Genomic DNA, 24,621 nt, shown 5'->3' with positions numbered 1-24,621 from the left:
GGTAAAGTTCAAGCGTACTAAGATCCTATCGCGCCCCATGAGCCGTATGCTGTGAGTGCGAGAAAAAGCATGCGAGGGTGAGCCGAGAAGCATGATTATCAATAAGGTTTCGACTGGTACTAGTCGACAAGATATCGCTCTGTTTACTGCGCTATGCTGTTATACAAGAAAAAAAAGAAAGACTGACACGTGTGCGCAGTGTATGTCAGTCTCTATTTTTTGTCCTTTGTATAACAGTATGGCGCAGTAACAGAACGATAGAGAAACATGATGGACTCATCAGCACCGTCGTTATGCGCATCCATTGCTGGAGGTCACGTGATAAAACGCATGCTAGAGGATGGGGCAGGTGAGCGCGCGTCTCCTCCCCTAGTCGGACCGTCGTTACGCATGGCCCTCCGCGCGACTGAGTGCATACATAGGCCAGGCGCGATATTTTGGAGTTATATGTGGCGGGCGCAAAGCTGTGGGGGAACCGATGATGGCTGGTGGCTTCACGCATGCTATGTTCCCGCTCGCTTTGTGTTGGAGGTCGTGTAATCTCAAGTTTCTGAGGCGCTCGAAGCGTTTGCTCCCCACTGCCCGCACTCTTTGTCAGACCAGCGTTGTGACGAGTGTTCGCGGTCATCGACTGATATATGTTCATGTTTGCCTGCGAGCGCTTGACCCCGTGCTTGTCAACTGAATTACTAATCGAATGTTTACTGCAATTTATACAGCCAATTTACTTGGTGTAGTTTAATATATTGCTTTCGCTATCTATGTTTCGGCCTTTCAGGCGAAACTGCAACTTTTTTGGTGTTTCACACAGGCGCGCACACGAACTATCTGATGAGATGTTGGTGTGTATGTTAAAGGCTGATCTTTATGAACGAGGCTTCCGCCTACAAAAAATTCAATGACTAATAAAGCTGAGACACGTGGACACGTTGCATTGAACTGTAAAGCCGCATCGTCGTGGCGAAAGACACTGCTTACCTCCTGGGAGGCCTGGGCGAGCGTGGTTCCGCGGTTTCGTCCAGGCTCCTGCTGGTGCTGCCCTCGGGCGAGATGAGCCGCAGCGACGGCAGCGCCGAGGGCGGCTGAGTGTTTGTGGCCTCCTCCCGACGCTGCGGCGGCGGATGCACGCGCAGGCGGGGCAGGCACGGAATCAGCTCGATGGTTTGACCAGGCGCGCAGTGCGACGAGTCGATGACGATAGCCAGCTCGGAGAAGGGGTGGCCGCCGCGGTCGGCGCTGCAATCGGTGGACGAGCAATCGGTGCCCATATGATCCTCGTTGGTGGACGGAAGCGAGTCCGAGGACGAGGAGCGCTGGCAGACGAAGAGGGGCGATGCGGCTCGGCCGTCCACGGGACTCCGCGCGCTGCTGGCCCGGGGGCTCTTGCAGGGCCGCCGCGGTCGCTGCTCGCCGTCGTCCGAGTCGGAGGTGGAGTGGGCCGCCACGGCAGCAGCCATGCTGCTCTTGGACGGGTTGCGCGACAGCTTGGCCTCTGCCACCAGCAGCTCGTTGGGCAGCGACTCGGAGCTGGGCGTGATGCCGGGCGAGCTCCCCGGCGTGGGACGGCGGTGCTTCTCTCCCTTGCGGTGCTTGTCCGCCTTACGGCAGCGCGGGCTCTCGAAGCTGATGCTCTTGGCGAACGGGGACGTGGCCCTGGACACGTCTCGCTCGGGGACGTCGAACTTTCCCGTGTCGAGGATGATGTCCACGGAGCCTCCGCCCCGGATGCATGACTTGCTCATCCTAATTTCCGCGATGTCGATGCCTATGCCCTCATCATCGACAGAGTCCTCTGTGCTGGTGGTCTGGTAGTTATGCCGCGTGGCGCGGTACTTGCCCTTGAGCGTCACACGGTCCTTGAGGGACGGCGTCGCAGGGCACAGAGCTCCCCCTATGGACGACCTCCGCTTCTGCAGCAGTGGAGACGTTGGCCGGTGTGCCTCGAGGTACGGATAGGCCTGGGCCACCGGAAACTGAAACGCCTTGGCACCGCATGACAGGTAGTTGGGCGATAGCGAATGGCCGCTCTTGGGGGAGACGCTGGCGCGCCGGCCCTGGTGCGCGGGGTTCTCCAGCTCGTCAGCGATGGGACTGCTCGAGTTGCACCTGGACAGTCCCGGGCTGGAGAGCGAAGAGTACCCGGACGTGCTGAGGTTCGACTCCGATATGGTGCGGTCCGCTGAGGAGCACATGATGGTGAGCGGACTCAGGTAGTTCATGGTCTTGCAGGATGGGTTCGGAGTTCTGGGTGGGCTCGGCGCTTCCTCGGACTCGCAGGAGCTCATGTTGGCTGTGATCAGGATCTTGGGCATCGGCAGGTCGACGGAATATTTCCTCGGGACGCTCAGATCCGCGGCCTTCTGCTTGCAGCCGCTGCCCACCTTCGGTAGGCTCAGCATAGACACCTGCGTTGAGTCCTGCTGTTGCTGCTGCTGCTGCTGCTGCTGTTGTTGTTGCTGCTGCTTCGTTGGGGACTTGGGAAACGCGGCCGGTGAGGCGGCCATCATTGTTTTCTGAAGCAGGTCCAAGAAAGCACCCTTTGGGTCCCCTCCGGCAGCTTTAGGCGAACCGGGCTCTGCCTTGGGAGTTGCCAGCGTTTCCGCCACCATCGCCGTCTCTGTTGCCGTCGTCGTACTCGGCGTCTCCTTGGCCTTCTCTTCCAACGAGGACGACTGTTGCTCGACAAAAGAGCGCGGCGACGGTGAGCGTGAGCCACCACTGGCCACGGCGTCCTGGCGACACAAGGTTTCAGCCCCGGTGGAGCATCGCGAAGGAGACTCGGGTATCGGCGTCACCTCGACCTGCACCTCACTGGTCTTAGGCCCCGCGCTTATGCTGTCCGAAGAAGAATTTTGCTCCTGCGACTGCTCCCGGATGGAGTGAAATTCTGCGGTCCTCTGGATAAAACTAGTCTCCATGCTGCCCTCGCTGGCAACTGACACGTCCGATATGTCCCCAGGGGTCTCCTCGCGCTTGATGCTCTGTATCTTGCGCTCGCTGAGCTTGATAAACTCATCTAGACTCATCCTCCGTTTTCCCGGCGATTTCGACGAAGTGACCAGCGAGGCTAGGATTCGCGAGGTCTCGGACTCCTTCTCCTTAGGAGCCGGGCCCGGACCGCTGGTACCAGGCATCGGGTTGTCGCTGTCGCTGGAATTGGCTGACTGCTTCTTAGAGCCGGAGGACTGCGACGATCGCTTGAGGAGCTCATCGAAGCTGAACGTGCAGGCCCCCTGCTCCTTGTCGGACGGGCTGGAACCGCCCTGCGCACTTCGGATGCTGTGCCGCCGAATGCGGCTCAGCAGTGACCGCTGACATGGCTGCGGGCTCAGACTAGCGGGCGTCAGGCTCGGCTGGGTGGAACTCAGGCTGTAACGTGTCGCGGGCGGCGACGGATCTGCGAACAGCCACATTGCACCCGAGTAAGCCCTTCGTCATTGGCCTGACTGTTAAGAGAGTTTGACCTTCCGGGACGGTGAGCTTAATGGCAGGCTTTGAATACGGCCATTGTACACCATGTCGGCGACTGCTTTGACTATTTTGGCTAGCGGCATCACCAAACTAAATACATCACATTGCACGCGTCGAATATACACTACACCAAACGATGAAGAATGATCAATTACTTTCTTCCTTGCTGCATTATAAATCGCGAAATATTTTCGACGTGAAAAAAAAAGAAAGAAAGAAAACGTTCCCATTGCAATAAGCGGATCAACGTAGCAAAATAATGCAGTGAAGATGCTACTCAACTGTTTTTGCTGCGTTCAATCTCTTCGGCCAGAAACTTCTCAATCTTGTCGGCGAACTTGCGTTTTATGCAGTAGACTAGCAATATGAGCAAAAGCACAGCTGAGACGGTGATCAGCCCTAACCAGAAGGGCTCCTCAAGCATCCTCTGACTGAGAGGACGGTACGGCAGACGGAACAGCTGCTTCTCGCAGCGCAGCCCTGAAAGAAAGAAAAAAGAAGGTTCGATCGTTGTTCATGCCGGCTTCGAATTATCAGACTGTCAACGCGAATTATTAGCACGTTTTATGTATGAGTATGCTTGAAAACACTTCGAAATTTCTTTGCGGGATGTCTGTACGGTAGCTGCAGCGTGGAAGGTTCTTAGTGCACATTGTAACGCCAAACTTACTAAAATTAGCACATCGACATTACATTTTATTGCAGTTGCCAAGAAAAGCCCAAATTATTCAGTGTAATGGCGCTAGAAAAATTGCCTGCAATGAAATGTATTGTTGGCGGTGCGCGCAGTCGGTGTGAAAGTCTACTGAGAACACGGTTACCTCACCCACACAAAAATACGCCACATATTTTTCGTCCTGCATCTATACCCGCCGGAGAATTTACAATAACAAGCTTACTTCATGTTGTGCAAGCCTGTTTGACGCTCTTTGAAAAAAATATGCATAATGCTGTTTCGACTAGTAACTTGAAAAGTTCCACAAAAAAAGGCAACCTTTAGCGATTATTGACTCTTCGAACGTTCCTGCCATCGATTGATGCATGAAAACTCGTTCGATAGCGTATATAGGCAATCGAATTATCAACTAACAAAACTACGAGAGTTTTCGCTTCTGAACGCGAACGACATGTAATGACAATAGCCGACATGGAACATGTGTTTTCTCTGAGAAATAAACTTACACAAGCACTTCAAAACACATTTCTGAAATTTACTATGTATCGACACTATACCGTAATGTTTCGAGACCACTCATTCACTGACATTTCGTCTGACAAGTGTTTCAGGGGCCCTATAACGTAAAACTATTCCAATATGTCTTTATTCCAATCTCTTGACGTCAAATTTGCGTAAACGCTGACGCAAGCACCGGGCTGCGACCCGCATGGTTATTTGAACAGACCAATCAATCGCTCTCCTCATTTATAGGGGGTCACTTTTGTGGGCTTTAAAAACGAATAACATTGCCTACACTGAACGGCTTGTCTCATCTAATTGGCTGACAAGAGGCGAGGAGCACGCTCAAGTGGAGAGGCATTCGATGGGGCCGAGTCAGTGCACTGAAAATCTGTAACCAGATGAAGAGGGTGGTGCCGGCGTGTGCGATTGGTCCGCTTTCCCTTACTTAGGTTGCGGTGGCTGGTCGAAAATCGCGGCGGCATGCAACGGAAGGTTAAGAATGCTGCTAAAACGGATCCTCAGCAAAGAAGAGTTGGCAGAGCTAGGTCGTAAACGTGCCGAAAGTGCTCGAAAATGTTACACGGCCACGCAAAAAGTGTTATTGTACGCAAATAAACCTATGCTCTCCGGCAGGTACGTGTAGCCAGTGCCTGAGCGATCGGCGGCAGCCATCTTTTATTCCTTTCTGAACGGGGCAGCCTGCGGCTATTCAGAAGAAAATTCAGTTTTGTTCGGCATATTAAATGCATCTTTAACGCGTACACGTCACTTCGACGCGGGGAGCTTTTGCGGTTTTGTGACGTCGCGTGACAGGCAGGTGAAGTGGGTGCAGCCCGAGAACTTTTGACCAATAGACGAGGTCTAATGGCGAAAAGGCGTCGAATCAGAAATAACAATTTTTTTTGTTCGGTCCAAACATGCATAATCAGTGTGTACACGCCATATCAGATGGGGAGCTAACGCGGTTTTCGTGGCGTCGCGTCACAGACAGGTGAAGTCGGGGTGGTCCAAAAAAGTTTGTGACCAATCGCGGAGGGCTGATTGCAGAAATGGAATAGAAAAAGTTGGGATAGCTTTACGTTATAGCGGCCCAGGTTGCTAATAAATCACCAAATGAATACGTCTGCGCGCACAAGTACTCTTCACTGTAGCGGATAGCGTTCCAGCGCTCGCGACGCCAGACTTTAGTACTCCGCAAAGCGTGCGCAAAGTGGCACGTCTCATCGCAGCTTGCTGCGCAAAAAACCAGAGACTGTGAAACATATCTTTGCAACTGTCGTGACATGTTCCATTGAAGTTTAGAAGAACTTGTTGTTGGATAAGTTGGTGCATATTATGAGCACTCTTTAACTGCGCGAACAAATGATCACAGGGAGGGCAAACAAGGACGGGCGCAGGCTTCTGCGCCTGAGTCTGCGCCTGAGTCTGCGCCTGTCATTGTTTGCCCTCTCTGTGATCGTCAGTTCGCGCAGTTAAAAATGTTTGCTAGTGTTCCATTGAGACAGACTCAGGAGAACACTAAAAAAAGGAGCTACCAATCACGCCCCACGGTACCCAGTATCTCCCACATGATAATGAAGGAGGTGTACTACATGATATAGAAAGTCTGCCATATTTAGAAAACTAGAAAAAGTGTCCGAAACGCGGATTTACATGTAGAGTTGAAAAAACGATAATGTACAGCACATGAGGCAAATGTTTAAAAAGCAGACCAGTGTTAACTAAGTGTGGTTTTGATGAGTTGGTGAACTTTAAGCGCTTTGATGTAAGCACTACCTATGGCATGCGGGTAGCCTGCCCGCTTACTTTCTAAAAGGATATTATGCCTGACAGGCAGTAACAATGACAACAGCACAAAAAAAAAAGTTTCCGCTGTGCAGTGGTTGTGCAGAACGCCTTGCCCGCTGTGTAGAAGTTTCAAGTTCAATCGCACACCCCGAGACAAATGCATTACTTCTTTTTTTTTTTTCTGCTCGTCGACATTTTGGGATGACCGACCTTCTTGCCGATTGCTGGAAGGCATTCAAGACCCATTTGTGATCTGTAGAACAGCGTTCACCATTAAAAATGCCAATTAAGGTTCAACAAATTTTATTCTAGGTCGCACGCTGTACGGCAGAAAATATATGCCTTCGAATACTGAGAGCCCCGTCTCTCGCTTTAAATGAAAACAAATAATTACACTTCGACTGCAAGATTTTACTTGCGCCACTTTGCTAGTTTATCATGTGGAAATAAATATGTACACGAAGTATGATGGGCGCACAACCTCATAGAGATTTGTGAAAGAAAACAACTGTGTCGTTCAGACGTGGAAGACTGAATAAGTGTAATAAAGCCTCCATAAGGCTGTACAAGTAACAGCGAATACAGAAGAGCATGCGTAAAAGTGGTCAACGTTTGGTCAACTCAATCGACAACTCCACATGCTACGAGTATGAAGCATCCTTTGTACTCCCACCGCTCAGAGCGGAGCAAGGCACATGGTCGTCAATATACAATGCACTGCAACAGCCGAAAGCTAACTGAGGAAATTAAAAATGCTTTTTATCTCGTGAGCTACATTCCCACATCACTGTCTAAATAGGCACTACACCTAAAGCAATACAGTGATGCCGGCGTCAACAGCACCTTCACACTAATCGCACCGTCTTAGCCCAGTGCGCCACGGAAGAATCCACGGGCAATGGACGTATACACAGTCCACCGAGGCACGCTGAGAGAACTGGGAAACAGTTGCTGTGTAGGTTGTCACGGGCACACCCCTTCAGGCTCTGCATGAGACGACTTTCAGGGAGCGCAAGATTGCCGACGGACCCTCACTGAGCTGGCCAGGCTACGTGGCGACATCGCGTTCCGGACAAGATTATTCTGCGCCGCTGGTCTCGAAGGTAATCCCCTGAAATGAACGCATGCCTTCCAGCATTGTATTCGCGCGTCAAATACAGCTTATGCTAAGTTCTTGGCTTAAGTCAAAACGTTAAGCTATGAGATTATAGTACACGACTCCATTAGGCTGCAAGGAGATAGTAGGGTTTTGTGTAGAACAAGGAATGCGGGAGATTGGCACAGACTGTCAGTGTCTCGTCAAAAGTATAACTTTTACAGAATTTCTCCATGCTGGAGGCGACCCAGTCTCCAGCTGTAGGTACAATGCTAAAAAAATGAGCGTACCTTCAAAGAAGATGTTGCAGTGACAGACGAAGGATCCATTGAGGGCGACACAGCGGCCCTGGGGCCCGCAGGGATGTCCCGCGCACGGGTTTACTGTCTGGGTGCAGTCTGGACCCTCAAAACCCTGCTGGCACGAGCACTGAAGCGCCCCCGATGATGACACGCTGCAATTGCCACGACCGTTGCAGGCGTCGCCCACGTCGCACACGTGCACGTGGCAGAACATCGCTGCAACAGAATGAGGGTCGCAGAATGTCTTTGTTCAGTCGTCGGGCTCCCTTTGTTGGTAAAGCAAAGTATCGGCACAAAGACAATAACAGAAGTGCGCTCAAACCTATGCTCTGGTTTGTCTATTTCTCTGTGCCACATGTTTTCTCAATAATTCGAACAGAAAGAGCGGTAACCTCCGCAGCCTGCTGCAACTGCACGGAACAAACAGCACTTACTGCAACTTCTGCATGCATCTGAGCGCAGAACGCAGCCTAGGTGCTGACGGTATGTGGAAAGCCGGGTGGGAATTAGTGCTCTGCACGAAAGAAATAACCTTGGCAATACTTTTAAGCTGATAGTTCCAGCATTAAAGTTCACGTGATCGCTATGTGGGCCCTATATGGAATCCCGAGATGTTTTGCGCAGATCTGTAGGGTACTTACGTCTGATGTTTCCTGTTATGTCTAAACCCCGCCAAGGGCATTAATTAGACGTTTGCCACGAGGCGACCTAACCCGTCTATCACCGCCTATCCAGAATTCAACTCAGCGTTGACACCGACTGTTGACGGGTCCACAAAACGTCCCTCTATCAGCACCTGAAAACCTAAACTAATGATGAAAAGGGCCAACGTCGAATGCTACTGTGGGAACGGCTTCGACCTCAGATTCCCAGATTGCTACGCGCTTGCATTAAATATGTGGGGGCATATTAGCAACATCGGAGACAAAATTCTGCGGAACGGTGCAATATCATAGGTGGGATATTGCGACCAATTATACGATTGTGATTGGCCGCGATGCAGTCATCAGATTCCCTAGTCTAGTCAACTAGGGAAGACGAAGGTATTATAAGCGGACACCTTTCGTGCAGTGAGAAGGTGCTGACGTGTCCAGATGTGAACTCAGACGTTTAATATGCTTCTGCATAGAGTGCGCTTCCGTATCTGGAGTCAGTGTAACTGATATAAAATAAACCCTTTTTCCTTCCTAGTACTGGACGTACTCGTTGATGGGCAATGGTGGATTCCTGGCCCAAACGCCGCCTCGAGCCGCAACATTCCGAATAATAAAACCAGTTAGAAAGCGCTAGTCCTTGTGTATCTTTCTTTTTCCCTGTTTGTGTAGTGCAAAGTTTTCACGATGAATCAATTACAACTAGACCGGCTCGCCGTGAAGCATTAAAATTATAAAGTATGTAGTGTTTCTTGCTTGTAGGTGCCGCAAGAGCGTTGTCTATCAGAAGTGGGCTGAGCCGTTTCTACGCGCCCCCTCACGGGAGGAAATATTCGCAATGCATGGTCTCATATTTCATCTGCCCAGAGAGCCACACGTTCGCTGCAAAGATTTTAAAGGCAAACAGCCTTGATTGGCCGAAAAAAGACATGCTCTGCATTCTCCTGTGCGCATTAATTTCTTGAACTTTTTCCCCTTATACACAGTTTTTCTAACCACGCATGCACGTGGTTAAAACAGAACAGGTAACAGGAATAGGTAACTGGACTTGGTTGCCCTCCCTGTCTTTCCTACGTTCCTCTATCGGTGGAAGTGACTGTGAAACGATGTCAAACTTCAATTTGTCCAACGTCCAAGTCCAGCTGGTATACTTCAGTCAAAGAGAGAGAGATAAGATAATGCAGAGAAAGGCAGGGAGGTTAACCAGAGGTAGTTCCGGTTGGCTACCCTGCGCAGGGGGAAGAGTTAAGGGGGATAAAAAGAGAAACAGAGTGGAAGGGGGAGATAGAAAGAAAGAGAGACAAGCACGAACAAAGCGCGTACACTACAGAGCGGTAGGGGGCGGCATTCTTACAGTCTGTCGTGAAGCCCTGTAGACCGCAGGAACCTTAATAACGCGAGTAAAGCCTTCAACGCGGATGTTCTTTCGGAGCATTGGCCTAAAGCTTTTAGTTCTGATAGTGGACGATTGTCTAACTGGTCTAGTACTCTGCACATCACTTGTCTTTGAGCACTGTATCGCGGGCAGACACAGATAATATGTGCGAGCGTCTCGTCGATGTTGCATGTGTCGCACGTGGGGCTGTTGGCCATTCCAATGAGGAAAGCATACGAGTTCATAAAGGCAACACCTAGCCACAGACGGTACAGCATGGTCTGTTCCCGTCGTGGTAACCCAGGTGGCAGGTGCATCCGTATGTCCGGAGACAACGAACGCAACCGACACATGGTGAAGACATTTGAGTCCCACAGGGGCAAAGTACAATCACGTGACATCAACCGCAGCCCAGCCGCAGCGTCTGTTTGCGTCAAAAGCGACTTCAGTCAAAAGCGACTTACTAGCTTATACAGAAGTGCACAATTGGAGAAGAACTAACACATTTACGAAGCCGATGGAGAGCGCACTGCGTCGTGGTCACTGGAACCGGTGTCAGTTCGCGTGCATTTCTAACCTCCAAAGAAAGTTCGCGTAGTCCGAAGTAAATTCTTTTCTTCGGTTCCTGCACTTTCAGTTATATTGAAAAGCATATGCATAAATCCCCGTGTGTGACCAGTCCGGTAGGGAACACCGCCTCGCTCTTCCTTACGTTTTGACGGATTTCGCCAATGATCTTACATAATGTTTTTATGTGGTGTAACATTTATCTGCTAGAGCAATACCTGGCAAACTTGTACATTTTGCTGTGCTGCAATGTTAATGAGTGTTCTTCCTTCCAGTCCTGCTTATTTCCTGGTAAGAGTTCCATAACGCGTGCGTCCCAGAAAACTCAGCCTATCTATTGAGTTGTTCTTGTGCAGGTTTTCGTTAGTGCAATGAATATCGTATCTAGCAACCAATTATCCTACACTGGTGTCAAGTTTGCGTGCACTCATACATACCTGCGAACGGCGGAGTGCAACTGCAGAGGCGCTTCTTGGAAGTCACGTCTTCGATACAGGATCCTCCGTTAAGGCAAGGGTTTGGCATACAGGAGTCCAGGGAGACGTCTGCCAGCAGCGTCACGGTTTTGTCCAGGTACAGAGGATCTGGGCAGGAGCGACAGTCAAGAACGTGAATGAACGCATGGCGTACAATTGCGCTCATTACTTTTAATATGACGTAATCGGGTCATAACATCACATATGTTTGCTTATGGCTTTTGTTGAAGGTTGCAGCGCTGAATAAAAATAAGCCTCAAGTATGGTCACTTCCTCGTAGGTATGACGAAGTGCTCTCCCAAGAACCTCAGGCTTGTAATTTCTATCTCTCGCTAGTTAAAAAAATCTGTAGCAGCGAATTATGGGACGCTGTATGACTGCCCGCATGAGCTACAAGAAGTCTTGAAACGCCTTTTGTCGAGCTTTCAAAACGTCGTGTAAGCAGAAAGTAGCCATGGAGGTGCCCCCATAAGTGTGTACAGATAAAACACTTTTCAAAGCACGAGTCACCAACGATGACTTCACTGGTTCACGGCCCTATCCGATCCTGTTCTGAGCGACGCGCCACTCTGTGTCCAGTATTTTCTCTTTTATTCCCTTGTCTATATCACCGCGGTATGCACCGCCTGATCGCACACGTCACTAAGGCACGAAGTAGACTACTGGACGTGCCACTTTAACAATGCATGAGATTACTTTGCAATGCGGTCACAAGTTCCGAAAGAAATAAAGCGACCGTTTCTAATTTCGCTACTGCGCGCTACGTGCCTCTATAGCATACGGCGAAAATATAGCCATGGAGCAATTTAACGAGTTTTCATAGCATGCGCAGAAGGCGCATGAGAGGTTCTTAATACGAACGAGCAAATCCGCGTAATGAGTGCTAATCTGATATATATATATATATATATATATATATATATATATATATATATATATATATATATATATAAGGAAAGCAGGGATGTTAACCAGTCAAGAGTCCGGTTGGCTACCCTACGCTGGGGGAAGAGATAAGGGGAAGAGAAAGAAAGGAGAGAGATGGGGTATAGAGACGTGAACATATAGTACTACAGAGTCAAAGGTCCTCGTACAAACCAGACGTTCTCAGAAAGCACAAAAGTGCCTTCACTGCCTTTTGAGCCGATGATCGGTGGGGACGGTGTTCTAGTATTGTCCATTCGCTCAGAGGGCGATCATCTAGTTTCCTGAATGTGTTGGACACAGATTGTCTTTGTGCTTCAAATTGAGGACAGTGGCACAATAAATGGTCAATGTTCTCCTCGCCTCCGCAGACATCACATGCAGGACTGTCAGCCATTCCAATAAGTGCAGAATAAGCTTTAGTGAAGGCAACTCTCAGCCACAACCGACACAGAAGAAACGCTTTGCGTCGGTGGAGTCTGGCTGGAGGTCCGAGTTGCAGCGCAAGGTTTAGTCTGTGCAGTCTTGTGCACCTCGTGTGTGCGGTATTCCACTCAGTTAACGAGAGCGTGCGTGCTAGAATGCGAAGGTGTCTCGCAGCGTCTGTCCTTACAGAGGAATGGGGACGCAGCGGTCTTCTTCGTTTGACGTCCGAGCTGCCTTATCTGCGTCATCATTTCCATTGACACCGCAATGGCCTGGTACCCATTGAAAATAGATATCGTGGCGTCTTTCTCTCAAGTGATGGATAGGTTCCATGATTTCGCATGTCAGCTGATCGTGAATTCCATGTTGGAGAAACGACTGTACACAATGTAAGGCCGGCGTTGAATCGCAGAAGATTGTCCATTTTCCAGGACTCTGTATTTATCACATGAAGCGCACCACGGAGAGCCGCGAGCTCTGCAGCTGTAGACGTAGTGATATGAGAAGTCTTGAACCATTGGGTTATTGACATAGTTGGCATAGCTACAGCGCCACTGGAACTGGTTGATGTAGTTGAGCCATCAGTGTAAACGTTTTTGCAGTCGCTGTATTTCTTGTACAAGAGGAGCAAACTAAGTTGCTTGAGTGCAGATGGCGGTAAATCCGCATTTTTCTGAAGTCCTGGGATTGTGATGTTTACTTGAGTACGGCTCACACGCCATGGAGGAATCGGTCTTTCCGCAGGTGCGTAACCTGACCTAAGAGAAGCACGGTGCGCGAAGACAGTTGCACTGAATGTCGTGTGGGGCCTTTCTACTAGGAGACTTGCGAGGTCATGGGTAGGGGTCCGGGCGAAGTGTCTTATGTGCACACGCTTTGTTTCAGTGGTAATATGCGTTCTAATAGTGTAATCTTGAGTGACTCTAATAACTTCTGTCGTTGACGCGCTCCATGGTAGACCAAGACATACCTTGAGGGCTTGGGTTTGGATGCCTTTAATTGTATTCAGGTTAGTTCCGCAAGTGTTGGAGATGGCCGGAAGGCAGTGCCGCAGAAATACAATAAAGATGACCCTTTACAGTTGCAGCACAGATTGTATTGACACTTCCTAGGTCTTTTCTGCTAGGAACTTAAACATATGACAAAATCCGATCAGACATTTTCTCACATAATTCACTAGAGGAGTTCAGGAGAGAGTTATGTGAATAACCACCCCCAAAAATATGTGACTTGAGCTGCACGAGATCAGCTGTCTGTCGACAGATATCACGTATAGAGACATTGGTTTCCTGGTAAATGCCACCACTGCACACTTTTCACATCGGAAAACTAATGGGGAGGATGGTTCTAGCACGATTAGAATGGTACCAGGTGTATCTAGACAAAACGGCCGGTTTCAGGCGTGGCCGTTCTTCCGTAGACAACGTTATCGACTTGGTGACGTACGTCGAACACCAGAAGTACTGCAAAAGATTATCTGCTGCCCTGTTTCTGTAGGTTAAAGGAGCAGATGATAACGTAACACACGAAGCGATTTTCAGTACGTTAGAGACAGTAGGACTTGGCGTCAAGGTCTATTTATGGATTAGTAGCTGCCTATAAAAGAGATCATTCTTTATCCTTTCCGGAGATGGCCCAAACTCCCAGTATTACAGCAACTGTGGGGTCCCTCAGGGCGGAGCACAGAGCCCAACGCTCTTCAATCTAACACTCATTGGGCTCGCCGACATTCTTCCACGTACCGTTAGGTTTTCCATTTATGCCGACGACATTTGTATTTGGACGTCGGGTGTGACGCGACTTTAGCTTCGCACGCGGCTTCAGAAGGTACACACTTTAACATCATCCTAACTTCGAGAACAAGAACTTCAAATATCTCGAGTGCTAACCAGAAAAAAACAACAGTGACTTCAACCTACCAATATATAACGTTAATTCCTTTTGTATACAAGAAAAATAACAAAGAAATTGATGCCCAGGCATAAAAGCGATCACATTATAACCGAAACGGCTCCTTATTAAAATTATCGCTACTTGAATTATTTCTCAGGAAATTGCGCGTAGTTGTCCCGACGTTTTCGGGAACACGCTGAATAGCAGACAAGGAAATATTTCGGACAGGTCACGCTGTTACTTGCGACATGCTATGATAAAGAGAACAATGACTTGTTATCGCACTCATTCTTGTTATTGTTGCCGGATGCAGTCCGGTTGAACGAATTCAAGGCGCTTGAGAGCAGCGTAGTCCACTGACACGTCTGAGAGCCCGAAACACCTGCACGCTTAGCTCTGTAACATCAAGACGCAAGGCCAAGAGTGCATACTTTTCGACGGGGGACTTGGGTGACACTTAGTGCAATCAACGTTTTATCGAAAGCATGGTCCCCAATGGGAGCATCACCCGCCGCGGTGGCTTAGCGGCTATGGTGTTGCGCTGCTAAGCACGAAGCCGCGGGATCAAATCCCGGCGGCCGCATTTCGATGGGGGCTAAATGCAGAAGCGCCCCTGTACCGCGCATTGGGGGCACGTTATAGCACCCGTGCTGGTCAAACTTAAACCGGAGTCCCCCACTACGGCGTGCTTCATGATCAAATCGTGGTTTTGTCAGGTAAAAACCCAGAATTCAATGGGAACATCGGCCTTCCATTATGACATCACAATCGGAACACGTAGGCCTTTAATATACAAGAAAAATGAGCACAATATTGATGCTTAGATACATAAGCTATCACATTGTGGTCGAAGCAGCTGAGCAGGCGCTGACTTCCCGCGAGATCAACCGCGCGCGCGCACCTTTTCGTGTGATGAAGTAGGCCTGGAATGGGGCCGCCGGGGCGCTGTACGATAGCCGCAGCGTGTGGAGCGTGGACGAGACGGTGGCATTGTCGGCGCCAGCGCCGAGTCTGAGCGCCAGCTGCGGGGTCCGGTACGGGTCCCACAGGTGGACAGCGCCAGCGACGGCGGCCGCCGGGGCAACGCTGCGGTTTACGAAACGCAGCTCGACGCGCTGTCCCAGCGGCGCCAGCAGGCGCACGCTGTAGGCCAAGCCCTGCGGCGGCCGGTGCGGGTAGTTGAGGCTCTGCACGAAGCCCCGAGCGCGAGCCGGCAGCTGCAGGGTGGTCTCCAGCGATGAGCCGGACACTGCGAGGAACGTCGGAGCGCTGCGGGTATGCCCGAGTTTCGCGACGCAGCAGATGTACAGACAACAAGTTTGACTACTGGCAGAATTACACTTGTACAGCGGCCCTTTTAGCTGAGGCGTCCGAGGGTGCTTACGAATCACGGTCGTAAAAAGAAGTTTCACCCTAGAGAACAATGCAATGCTGACAAGGTATAAAATAATAAGCAAGAATACTAAGCTAAAGCAGCCCGATAAGAAAAATAAAAGCTAGGAAGGCATACGCGTGACGCTGTGTAAGCCTCTAAAAAGCGTAGACTAGTATTACACGGATTCGTTTAAACACTCAGAACACAACAGTGGCCATCACAGCGGAATAAATGACTTAGCCAAGTCGTAGTGCCGACTTAGCTAAGACGTAGCAGTGAAAGTGATGACTTAGCCTCTCCCGTAGCAACAAAGGTTTAATAAAGATTGCCATGAGATCTGAAGCGTTCATGCGCAACCTTGCGGAATTTTAGATGCAACCATGTGTTCATGGTTGCATGGACGTATCCGATCTTCAGGAAGGATAAAGAGCACGTGATTCCTCATTTTAGTTGGACTGAACAGAATTTATTTCCACGTTCGATGAAGCGAGGAGGCTGAGACTGAAGATTCTCTGAGGCTCTCACGCGTACAGATAATACTGAATATATTTTTTAATACAGGCTAACGTCCCATGTAACATGTGAGAGAACTTAAAATATTTTTATATTTATTGTTTACTTAAAAGTCTACTTAAATATTTCTTCCAAGCCTGAAAGAAACCCGTAAGAGCACGCAAAAAATCTGCGGCGCGACATTTTTTTTTCTTTCGTGTTTTGCGGGCTTTCTCAACGCTTGAAAAAACATTTAAGTAGCACGTTCCATGACAGCCTACAATGTTCCATGACAGCCAACAATTTTCAGATTGACAATTTTGCTCTGATTATAACATTTTATAAGTTATTTAATTAATAACTAATCGTGTAATTAGGCGAAATACAAACATCAGTCTGACTTGCTGCAGGCGACGGCAAACAACATTACCTTGGTTCTGTGCAGCTATGTGGCACTTGCATATTTTTAAATTTTGGCACAATTTGCGTGGGACAGCCTGTGTATGTTACACAGCATCTCTAAGTATTTAACAGCATCATGTACTGTTAACGGCAAACTACAACAGCATTCAATGTATATCATGCACTATAACGTCGCCTAACAGCGTCCAACTAGCGTATTCAGGAAGTGTTATAGCGTACATATTTGTAACACTAAACTGTAAATACTCAATTCTTTGACCTGTATTATAGAAACATTGTTTAAGGTTTGACGTAATAGTTCTGCGGAAACCCTCAAGGTGGAGAGAAGTAACTAATTAAGGGAAAATGAGACATCCACCCAATCGTAGCAATTGATACAAAGGAAACCCATACGGGTTCCTCGAAAGAAAAGCCTCGTAGTTGAAGAAGAATTCGTCCTTGTCCAGGAGGGATTTCCTGGCCTGGGACCAAGGTATTTATATTCTTTCACCCGAGGTATTTCCTGGCCCTGTATCGACACTGTCTGTTCACTGTTTTAATTGAATACCACAACAGCCGACTTTCTTAACGCCTAATTTCAGACCTAAATTCTCGCCTTCCTGTCCAACGATATCAGCCAGACGTTGCATACCACTTTGCTTGTTGGCTGGCAACAGAATGTCGTCCACATAAAAAAACATGGAAGCTACTGCTCCACTATTGTACTCGCCTGTTTGTATGAGGTATTAAACCCGATATTGCTTCCCTCTAGCGTCCTTTCCAGCCTTGCCATGTGCATCATAAACAGTAGAGGAGATAGACGGCACCCCTGTCTCAGCCCCTTGATGATATCAGCTTGCTGCTCTGCATGACGTAGGATGAAACGTTGACACAGTGTAACACTAGGAACGCCTTCGAAGACTGCGTGACGGTGGCCGCAGAAACAGTTCTGCATTGTCATTTCTTTCTTTCATTTTTCTTATTGTTTTTCTCTCTCTCAGTTATCGCATTCCTTTGCCCCTCCCCTGGTATAGGGTTGCCAACCGCAAATAATTTCTGGTTAACCTCCCTGTCTTTCCTTTGCCTTTCGCTCAATCTTTGGTCGCTGCTCATCCCTTCCCATTCTATGTAAACTGTATTTTCTAGGTAAATATCCCTCAAAAGCTGTATACAGTCGTTGTCTATGCCTTCCCCTTACAGAATATGCCACAATATGTTGCGGTTTACGTTGTCATACGCTCCGGTAATGTATAAAAAAGCCGCATATAGTAGCCTTCTTTCTTGTCTGGATATTTCAATGCACTGAGTAAGGACAAATAAGTTATCATCCAGACGCCTACCTATTCTGAAGCCATTCTGAAGTTCTCCCAAAATGCCGATATTCTTTGCCCATACTTACAGCTTTAATTTAATCCCCTGCATTGCTAACCAGTATATTACCGATGTAATGGTCAACGGTGTATATGAGTGAATGCTAGCTTTTTCCCTCTTGCTTTTATAAATTAAATTCATTCTATTTTGTCGCCAACTGTCTGGTATTTGTCTTTTAAGGTTTTTTCCAACTGCTTTCAGCAGAGCTTCCTTACTTTTTCGTCCTACGCTAACTGCTGCAGCGCCATTTGGTGGACAGAAATCAAGTAAATTCAGTGGTAACGATGACGTCCTTTCGTAGGTCAAGCGATTTCAAAACATTCGTTTGTCCTCAATAACGGCAATAAAATAACGCTAATACTTTGTCCTACAAGTGCGATGAGAGTAAGTGGAGGCTTATTTTACCATTTATTTCTTCCCATTGCGCTCTGCGTAGAGGCACACAATAGAAAGATTTAGCTGAGCGTTTACGGTTCGCTTCGCTCAAACAAATGTGCCCTAACCATTTGCATGCAGCAGCTCAACGGGAACGCTATAGTGCGCATCTGCACAATGCTCAAGCCACCAGCAGATAAACGGCATATAAGGCTACATGCGATGCGCACAATTGTGCTTCTACATTTGCACCGCTCCGCTATAAAAAGGTGTGAGCGGAGCGCGAGTCCGCTTCGCTTTGTCGTTTTGCAGCCATGCGGACGGCGTGCCTCTTGCCTCTCAGGAATACGCACTTATGAAAGAAGTTGCAGTTTCGCCCGAAAGGCGAAGCAGCGATTGCGATAGTAAATTAGTGGACAGCTATACGAAATAAGGATAGCAGTATTATCGGCCGTATAATCTCAAAGACATAGGCACACTAAATAAGTTAACAAGCATGGTGTTGCGCGCGCACAAGCAAACTGAACGCATCTCACTCGATGACCGCGGAAACTCTCTGTCAAAACGCTGGAGCGAGGAAGCGCGGTAGCAGCAGCGAGCGAATTGACCGTCGAACTGCCTCTCACATCAACGAGAATTACCCCCAAAACACACAGCGCACGGCGGACCGTGTACCCGTTGCAGATGGCGTTCAAGATACAGCGACCCGCGGGCGGGCGCGCGCCGCCGCCCGGCCCGCCCGGAGTAGAACGCCGCCCCCCCTCTCTACCCTCCTCCCAGAGCCTTGCGCTCGACGGAAGACGGCGCGTTTCTTTCCCGCTTTCCTCCCTTTCGTGAGCGAGATTGAGCCATGATCACCGGCTCACCCTCACACGCTTTCACTGGCACATACAGCATACGGCGCCAGGCGACGATTTTATCGCCCTCAGACTTTCTGCGGAACCTCACGGCGACAGCAGAAATGCGCCTGGAGTGTCCATATAATTGCTATCGTAAAATATGTAATAAAACTGCACATAGTAGCTGCACAACAAAGACTCCATTTTGTTCTATCGCACTTCTTCTTTATTCTAAAAATTAAATTATGGGGTTTTACGTGCCAAAACCATGATCTGATTATGAGGCACGCCGAAGTGGGGGACTCCGGAAATTTAGGCCACCCGCGGTTCTTGAATATGCACCTAAATCTAAGTACCACGGGTGTTTTTGCATTTCGCCCCCATCGAAATGCGGCCGCCATCGCCGGTATTCAATCCCGCGATCTCGTGCTTAGCAGCCCAACACCATAGACACTAAACAACCACGGCGGGTTTCCTCTTTATTCTCTTTTCTCACCTTGCCCCCTGTCTTGTTTCAATTTCTATTTGCAGACCGTCATTGGATTGCTTCATTCTCCCCAGTACTGTTTGCATCCCTCCTGGGATGATACTTGAATATATTTCCAAGAGCAGCGGATTCCATGGTGTCATTGGGGCCAATGTACCATATGGTCATTAAGTGTCCTTGTTGACTTGCCGTCTTGATCACACGAAATGGCCCGTTATAAGCCGCGTTCAGGCTAGGTCCTCTTTTTATCAGTGCCAAGTCACCGACGTCGAGTGTTGGTAACGTTGTATTTTGACTCTTGTTGAAATTTCTCTTTATTCTTTCATGATACCTTGATCTACTATCTTCAGTTGTTGCTGCTTCTGTGAGCTTTATGTTCTTGTCACTACCAAGCTTAAATTCGCCGGCAGATAAGGTGGTGTCCCAGTTGCAGCGAATAGAGAATCCCAGGCCAGTTGTATACGAGCGGTTGTGGTGAGTTACTGCCGCTTCCAGACATTTTCAACCACTTGGGAATGCTGGATACATGCTAATTTATTGTTTGATGTCAGTGATAGCCCTTTCAGCTAGCCAATTTGCTGCGGGATGATAGGGTGCAGTGAACCGTAAGTTGATGTTAAGCTTTTCAGCCCATTCCTGTAACCGACGACTTCGGAAAGCCGGTCCATCGCCGGAGACAATTACTTTTACATTGCCAAGCATTTCCCTGTTCAAAAAAGAAATTACGCTGTTAACGTCTTCTTCACCAGCCCTTGCTGCAATCATCCTGGTGCACTCATCAATGCAACACAGGAAGGCTTGTGTCTTCTTGACTCCTTCAGACTTTTTTCGTAGTTCCGCGAATTCTAGATGAATAACCTCAAATGTCTTGTTAGAATAGTGTAACATAGCCATTTTCTGAGTCGGCTGTTTAAATTTTACTTCGTTAATCTGGCACTTATGAAATAATAATACCTAGCCTTTTGTTTCTTGCTTCGTAAGAGGCCATGACAACCTTTTTGTCAATTTCATGTAGGTTACCCAAAAGCAATCATGGCCCCCTGATTCGGGGCTGTCATGACACAGCTCCAATATTTTTGGAACCAAGGAAGTAGGAACGGCAACTCGTCCATTTTTAGTACGTTGCAAAATCTCAGTTCCTTCCCATATCTTTGTAACATCTGCCTCTTCCTAAGTGTCTGGAAGCATAATGGCTAATCGGGACCTTGCATCCGCGTTTTTCATAGAAGCTCCAGGGTGATGAGCTACTTCAAAATCAAATTATTGAGGCTCACCCACCCAATGGACTATCTTTACTTTCAGCTCGGCCGTCTTCAATGTGTACGTTAGTGCTTCATGATCTGTGCATAGCTTGAACTTTGCACCGTCCAAATATGAACGGAAGTAGCGGAAAGCTTTTAAAATGGAGAGAGCTTCTTTTCCTGTCGTGGTATAGTTCAATTCAATATTGTCGAATGTGTACCTATAGTATTCAACTACACGGAGCTGTTGGTTTGGTGGTCGTGATGAGTCTCTCTGATACAAGACTGCTCCCGTTCCATAGTGAGATTCATCGGTATTCAATTCGAAAGGCAGCGCAAAGTCTGGTAAGCACAACTCAGGATCACAAGAAATGATTCGGACTAATTCTCGGTAGGCGTCACCACATACTTCTGTCGAACAAAAGAGAACATCCTTCTGAGTCAATCTTGCCATACAACGACTTTTGAGAGCGTAATCTTGAATGAACGCACACACGAAGTGAGCGTGCATCGTACGGCTTTGGCTAGTTTTCGAGTGCGAGCTACTGATTCTTCTCTCGTATTCTTCATTGTTCCGTCCAAAACTCGGCCAAGAAATGTTACCTTAGTTTTGAAGAACTCACTCTTCTTGAAATTGACTTTTAGCTTAGTATCAGACAACGCTGCGAAAATGTGACCTATGTGTTCTTGACGCAACTTTTCACCTTTAGAGCATATGATAATGTCCGTCTACGTAGACGCTTCAGAAGCGTCGAATGTAGAGATTAAAAACTGTGTTCATCATCTTTTGGAACCAACTAGGTGAGTTTTTCCATCCAAAAGGAAGGCGATTATATTCGTATATGCCAAATGAAGTCGTAAATGCGGTGTATTGCTTGGTGTCTTCTTGTAGTGGCACCTGCCAGAAGCCCTTGCACAGGTCTATCCGCGAAAAGCAGGTACAGACGCTGGTTTAATCGATGATAGTGTCAATACTCGGCATTGGAAAATGAATCAACAGGATTTGGTTATTTACTGCTCTGCAATCCGTACATAGCCGCCAGCTGCCGTCTTGCTTTGGAGCAATGGTGATAGGGGAAGCAAAGGGGGACACCGATGGGCGGATTTCATTAGCATCTAAAATTTTTTGTAGCTCTTTTTTTAGCCACGCCTTATTTTCTCTCGTCAAGTTGTATGGCTTTTTTCTCACAACTGTTTTGTCGGACAGGTGAAATGGAACTTCGAACTTTGTTGCCGCTGGTGGATATCCTCCCAAGCATACTAGTTCGGAGTGGAGTTGAGGAATTACACTGTCTTTCTTCAGCATCCGTAGGTGGTCTTCTTTTGTTCCGACTCTGTTTTGTCAGCCTCTTGATCAACAGACACCGTATCGTCCCAATAAATATTCGGTATCACAACTTCATGTCCGGACGAGATAGGAGAAAGTCGCACTCCACAGTGTCTAGAACTAACGCAACAACTTCTGCCTCTTTAGATTGGTACTTTACTCCTCCCCCCCCCCCCCCCCGCCCAGGTGTGCCCACTTACAATACTTCATACCCACGCACAAGAACTGACCTCCCGCGGAATACATCTGTTGGGTTATCGTTGCTTTTCTTAAGAATTGATACAGAAGCTCCGCTGTCTATAAGTACTCTTGTACGTTGTCCATAATAGATAACCTAAATCAACGCCGCTCTATGCAATATCTCAGTATGTGAAATCTGAGCTGCGCGGACTGTAAGCGATGCTTAGATAAAACTGTCTAATGTTAGACGCGTTATTTTACAGCTTACGCAAAACCTTTGCCGCCGCGAAAATGTGGCAACGCTGCCGTCATCATTCCGAGCGTGTTAAAGAAGCACTCGACAAGATTTATTGGCGTGATTTTTTCGGCAGACAAGACTCACGGATATGGCTACGTTTTCAAAAAAGTTACGGCGCAAATTACTGCAGTTTGAAGCGGGCGAAAAAGAAAAGTGTCGACGTAGACGTCTGTTCTTTTCATATGTACTACGGCTGTTTGCTTACAAACACAAACCTTGTCTATAGCTTTATAGGCTGCAAGGCCTAACAAGAAACACCACTGTAGCCGCTAAAGTTCCTTACTTTCTGTCTTCCAGATGGTGCCACAGCATTAAGCGATGGCCGTGGTTCTGCGATGCCGAACGCTCTACTAAAAGATTCCCCGAGGACGTGCGTGCACAGGGCCGGAGGCATTGCGCGCATCAACGCAAACTGCCGTAGCGATAAAAATTGGAGGACGCTTAAGCTTCGCCTTCAAGAGTGGAACGCGACAGCGTTCCCGTCGACCCGCCAAGGGGTGTAAGACAATGGGCTGCGGCGCAGCGACTACGCGCCCCGCATCGGACGCGGTGAGCGTCGAGCAACGCAGCGTTCGGCGCGGCAACGAAATGTGCGCCTGAGCAAGCGACGCACGCCTGAGCCTTAGAAACAGCTCTTTTCTAAGGCAACACCGCATTCACTAGAGGCGCTTTTGTACCGCTTTGAAGCATCGAACTCATGGCTCAGTGGTAGCGTCTCCGTCTCACACTCCGGAGACCCTGGTTCGATTCCCACCCAGCCCATCTTGCAAGTTGTTTTTTATTCATGAAGTGCCTGCTGGGATTTATCGCTCACGGCCAACGCCGCCGACGCCGACGACACCGGCTTTTCTGCGACACGAGCTCCTCAACGCTGTCGCGTTAAAATGAAATCGTCTGTAATATCAGCATTTTGTCCGTGATTCCGCTCAGAAGTATGCCATAAGAGAGACGAAACGAAAAAAACAGCTTTCGGCGAGCGATAAGAACAGGAAGAGTTTTCTCCTGTATGTAAAGCGACAGGATGACGCGATTACGAAACTTGCCTCATGTTCAAATATACTGCTGTTGGGATACGCATGCACGTAACGGAAGCGTTTTCTCTTTGCCGCTACGCAGCCGCGAAAGAAAGACGAGTGTATGACGGCCTATGGAAGGGGGGCTGCAAATGTTGATTTCGTGATAGCTGGGCGATGTTTAGTGACTCCTGTCTCGCACGTCGCTGTATATAGGAACAGTTTCCAACGTTGCATTTTCTAGGCCGTATCTTTGGCGTTCTCGTACAGAAAATTTCGTCCGCAGGAAAAGGCAGTTCAGTACACAGCAAGAAAGGAAAGCCGGGCTATTTGGCAATTGTTGGCCATATTGAACTGAAGCACGAAAAGGGTCGAACACAAGCAAAATAACGTCCCGTATCCTTGTGTCTCCGTTATTCTGCTTCTAGCGCGCGTGCGAACGAGGCCACGACGGACGCATTTCCGTGGGGGCGAAATGTCAAAACGTTCGTGTATTCGGACTTAGGCGCACGTGAAAGAACTCCAGGTGGTCAAAATTAACCCGGAGTCTCCCACTACGGCGTGCCCCGTAATCGGATCATTCTTTTGACACGCAAAACCCCCGAAATTAATTAACAAAAAGAAAGGAAAACAAAGAACTTGCACTTCATTTTTCTGCTCTATACGGTTCAACATGGTCTGTTCAGTAATGAGGGTACGCAAGCCATTCTGCGCGCTCGCAGCATCTCATGAATGCTAGCTGCACACGACATTAAAAAACTGGTTTCCAAGACTTACGAATATTGTGTTATCTGTACCCCCCCTATACTTTCAAGATTTGGTAAATATATAAATCCGTTCGTAAAGCTTTGTGATTGGGCGAAGAAATATCAGTCCCCTTTTATGCAGTGCACGCAGGGCGTTGATATGCCATTCCGTTCTCGTGCGGCAAACTAAACATTGTGTTATGTTCCAAGGACAATGGATGAAGAGGCCGAAGGCGAGAGGCAGATACAAATAATGCCGCGACGCCGGGGCCAAGCCCCAGCGCCGAGCGCGCAAAGAAAAAGCTAAATGGAAGTTCTGGAGTG

At 48.4% G+C, this 24,621-nt stretch overlaps 1 protein-coding gene across 1 annotated transcript in view; it reads right to left on the bottom strand.

Annotated features, from left to right (window-relative positions):
- Positions 1–24,621, bottom strand: part of LOC126547419 (uncharacterized) — a 147,976-nt gene that overhangs the window by 20,952 nt on the left and 102,403 nt on the right. Inside the window, exons 14-18 of the mRNA XM_055063016.2 lie at positions 15,053–15,618; positions 10,870–11,016; positions 7,826–8,053; positions 3,754–3,951; positions 979–3,397 (exon numbers count right to left, since the gene is read on the bottom strand). Of these exons, the coding sequence (XP_054918991.2) occupies positions 979–3,397; positions 3,754–3,951; positions 7,826–8,053; positions 10,870–11,016; positions 15,053–15,618 (3,558 nt within the window). The remainder of the gene's footprint in view (positions 1–978; positions 3,398–3,753; positions 3,952–7,825; positions 8,054–10,869; positions 11,017–15,052; positions 15,619–24,621) is intronic.

This window comes from Dermacentor andersoni, chromosome 1 (genome assembly GCF_023375885.2).
Source record: "Dermacentor andersoni chromosome 1, qqDerAnde1_hic_scaffold, whole genome shotgun sequence".
Taxonomy (NCBI): Eukaryota; Metazoa; Arthropoda; class Arachnida; order Ixodida; family Ixodidae; genus Dermacentor; species Dermacentor andersoni.
This window is presented reverse-complemented; position numbering and strand designations above follow the sequence as displayed.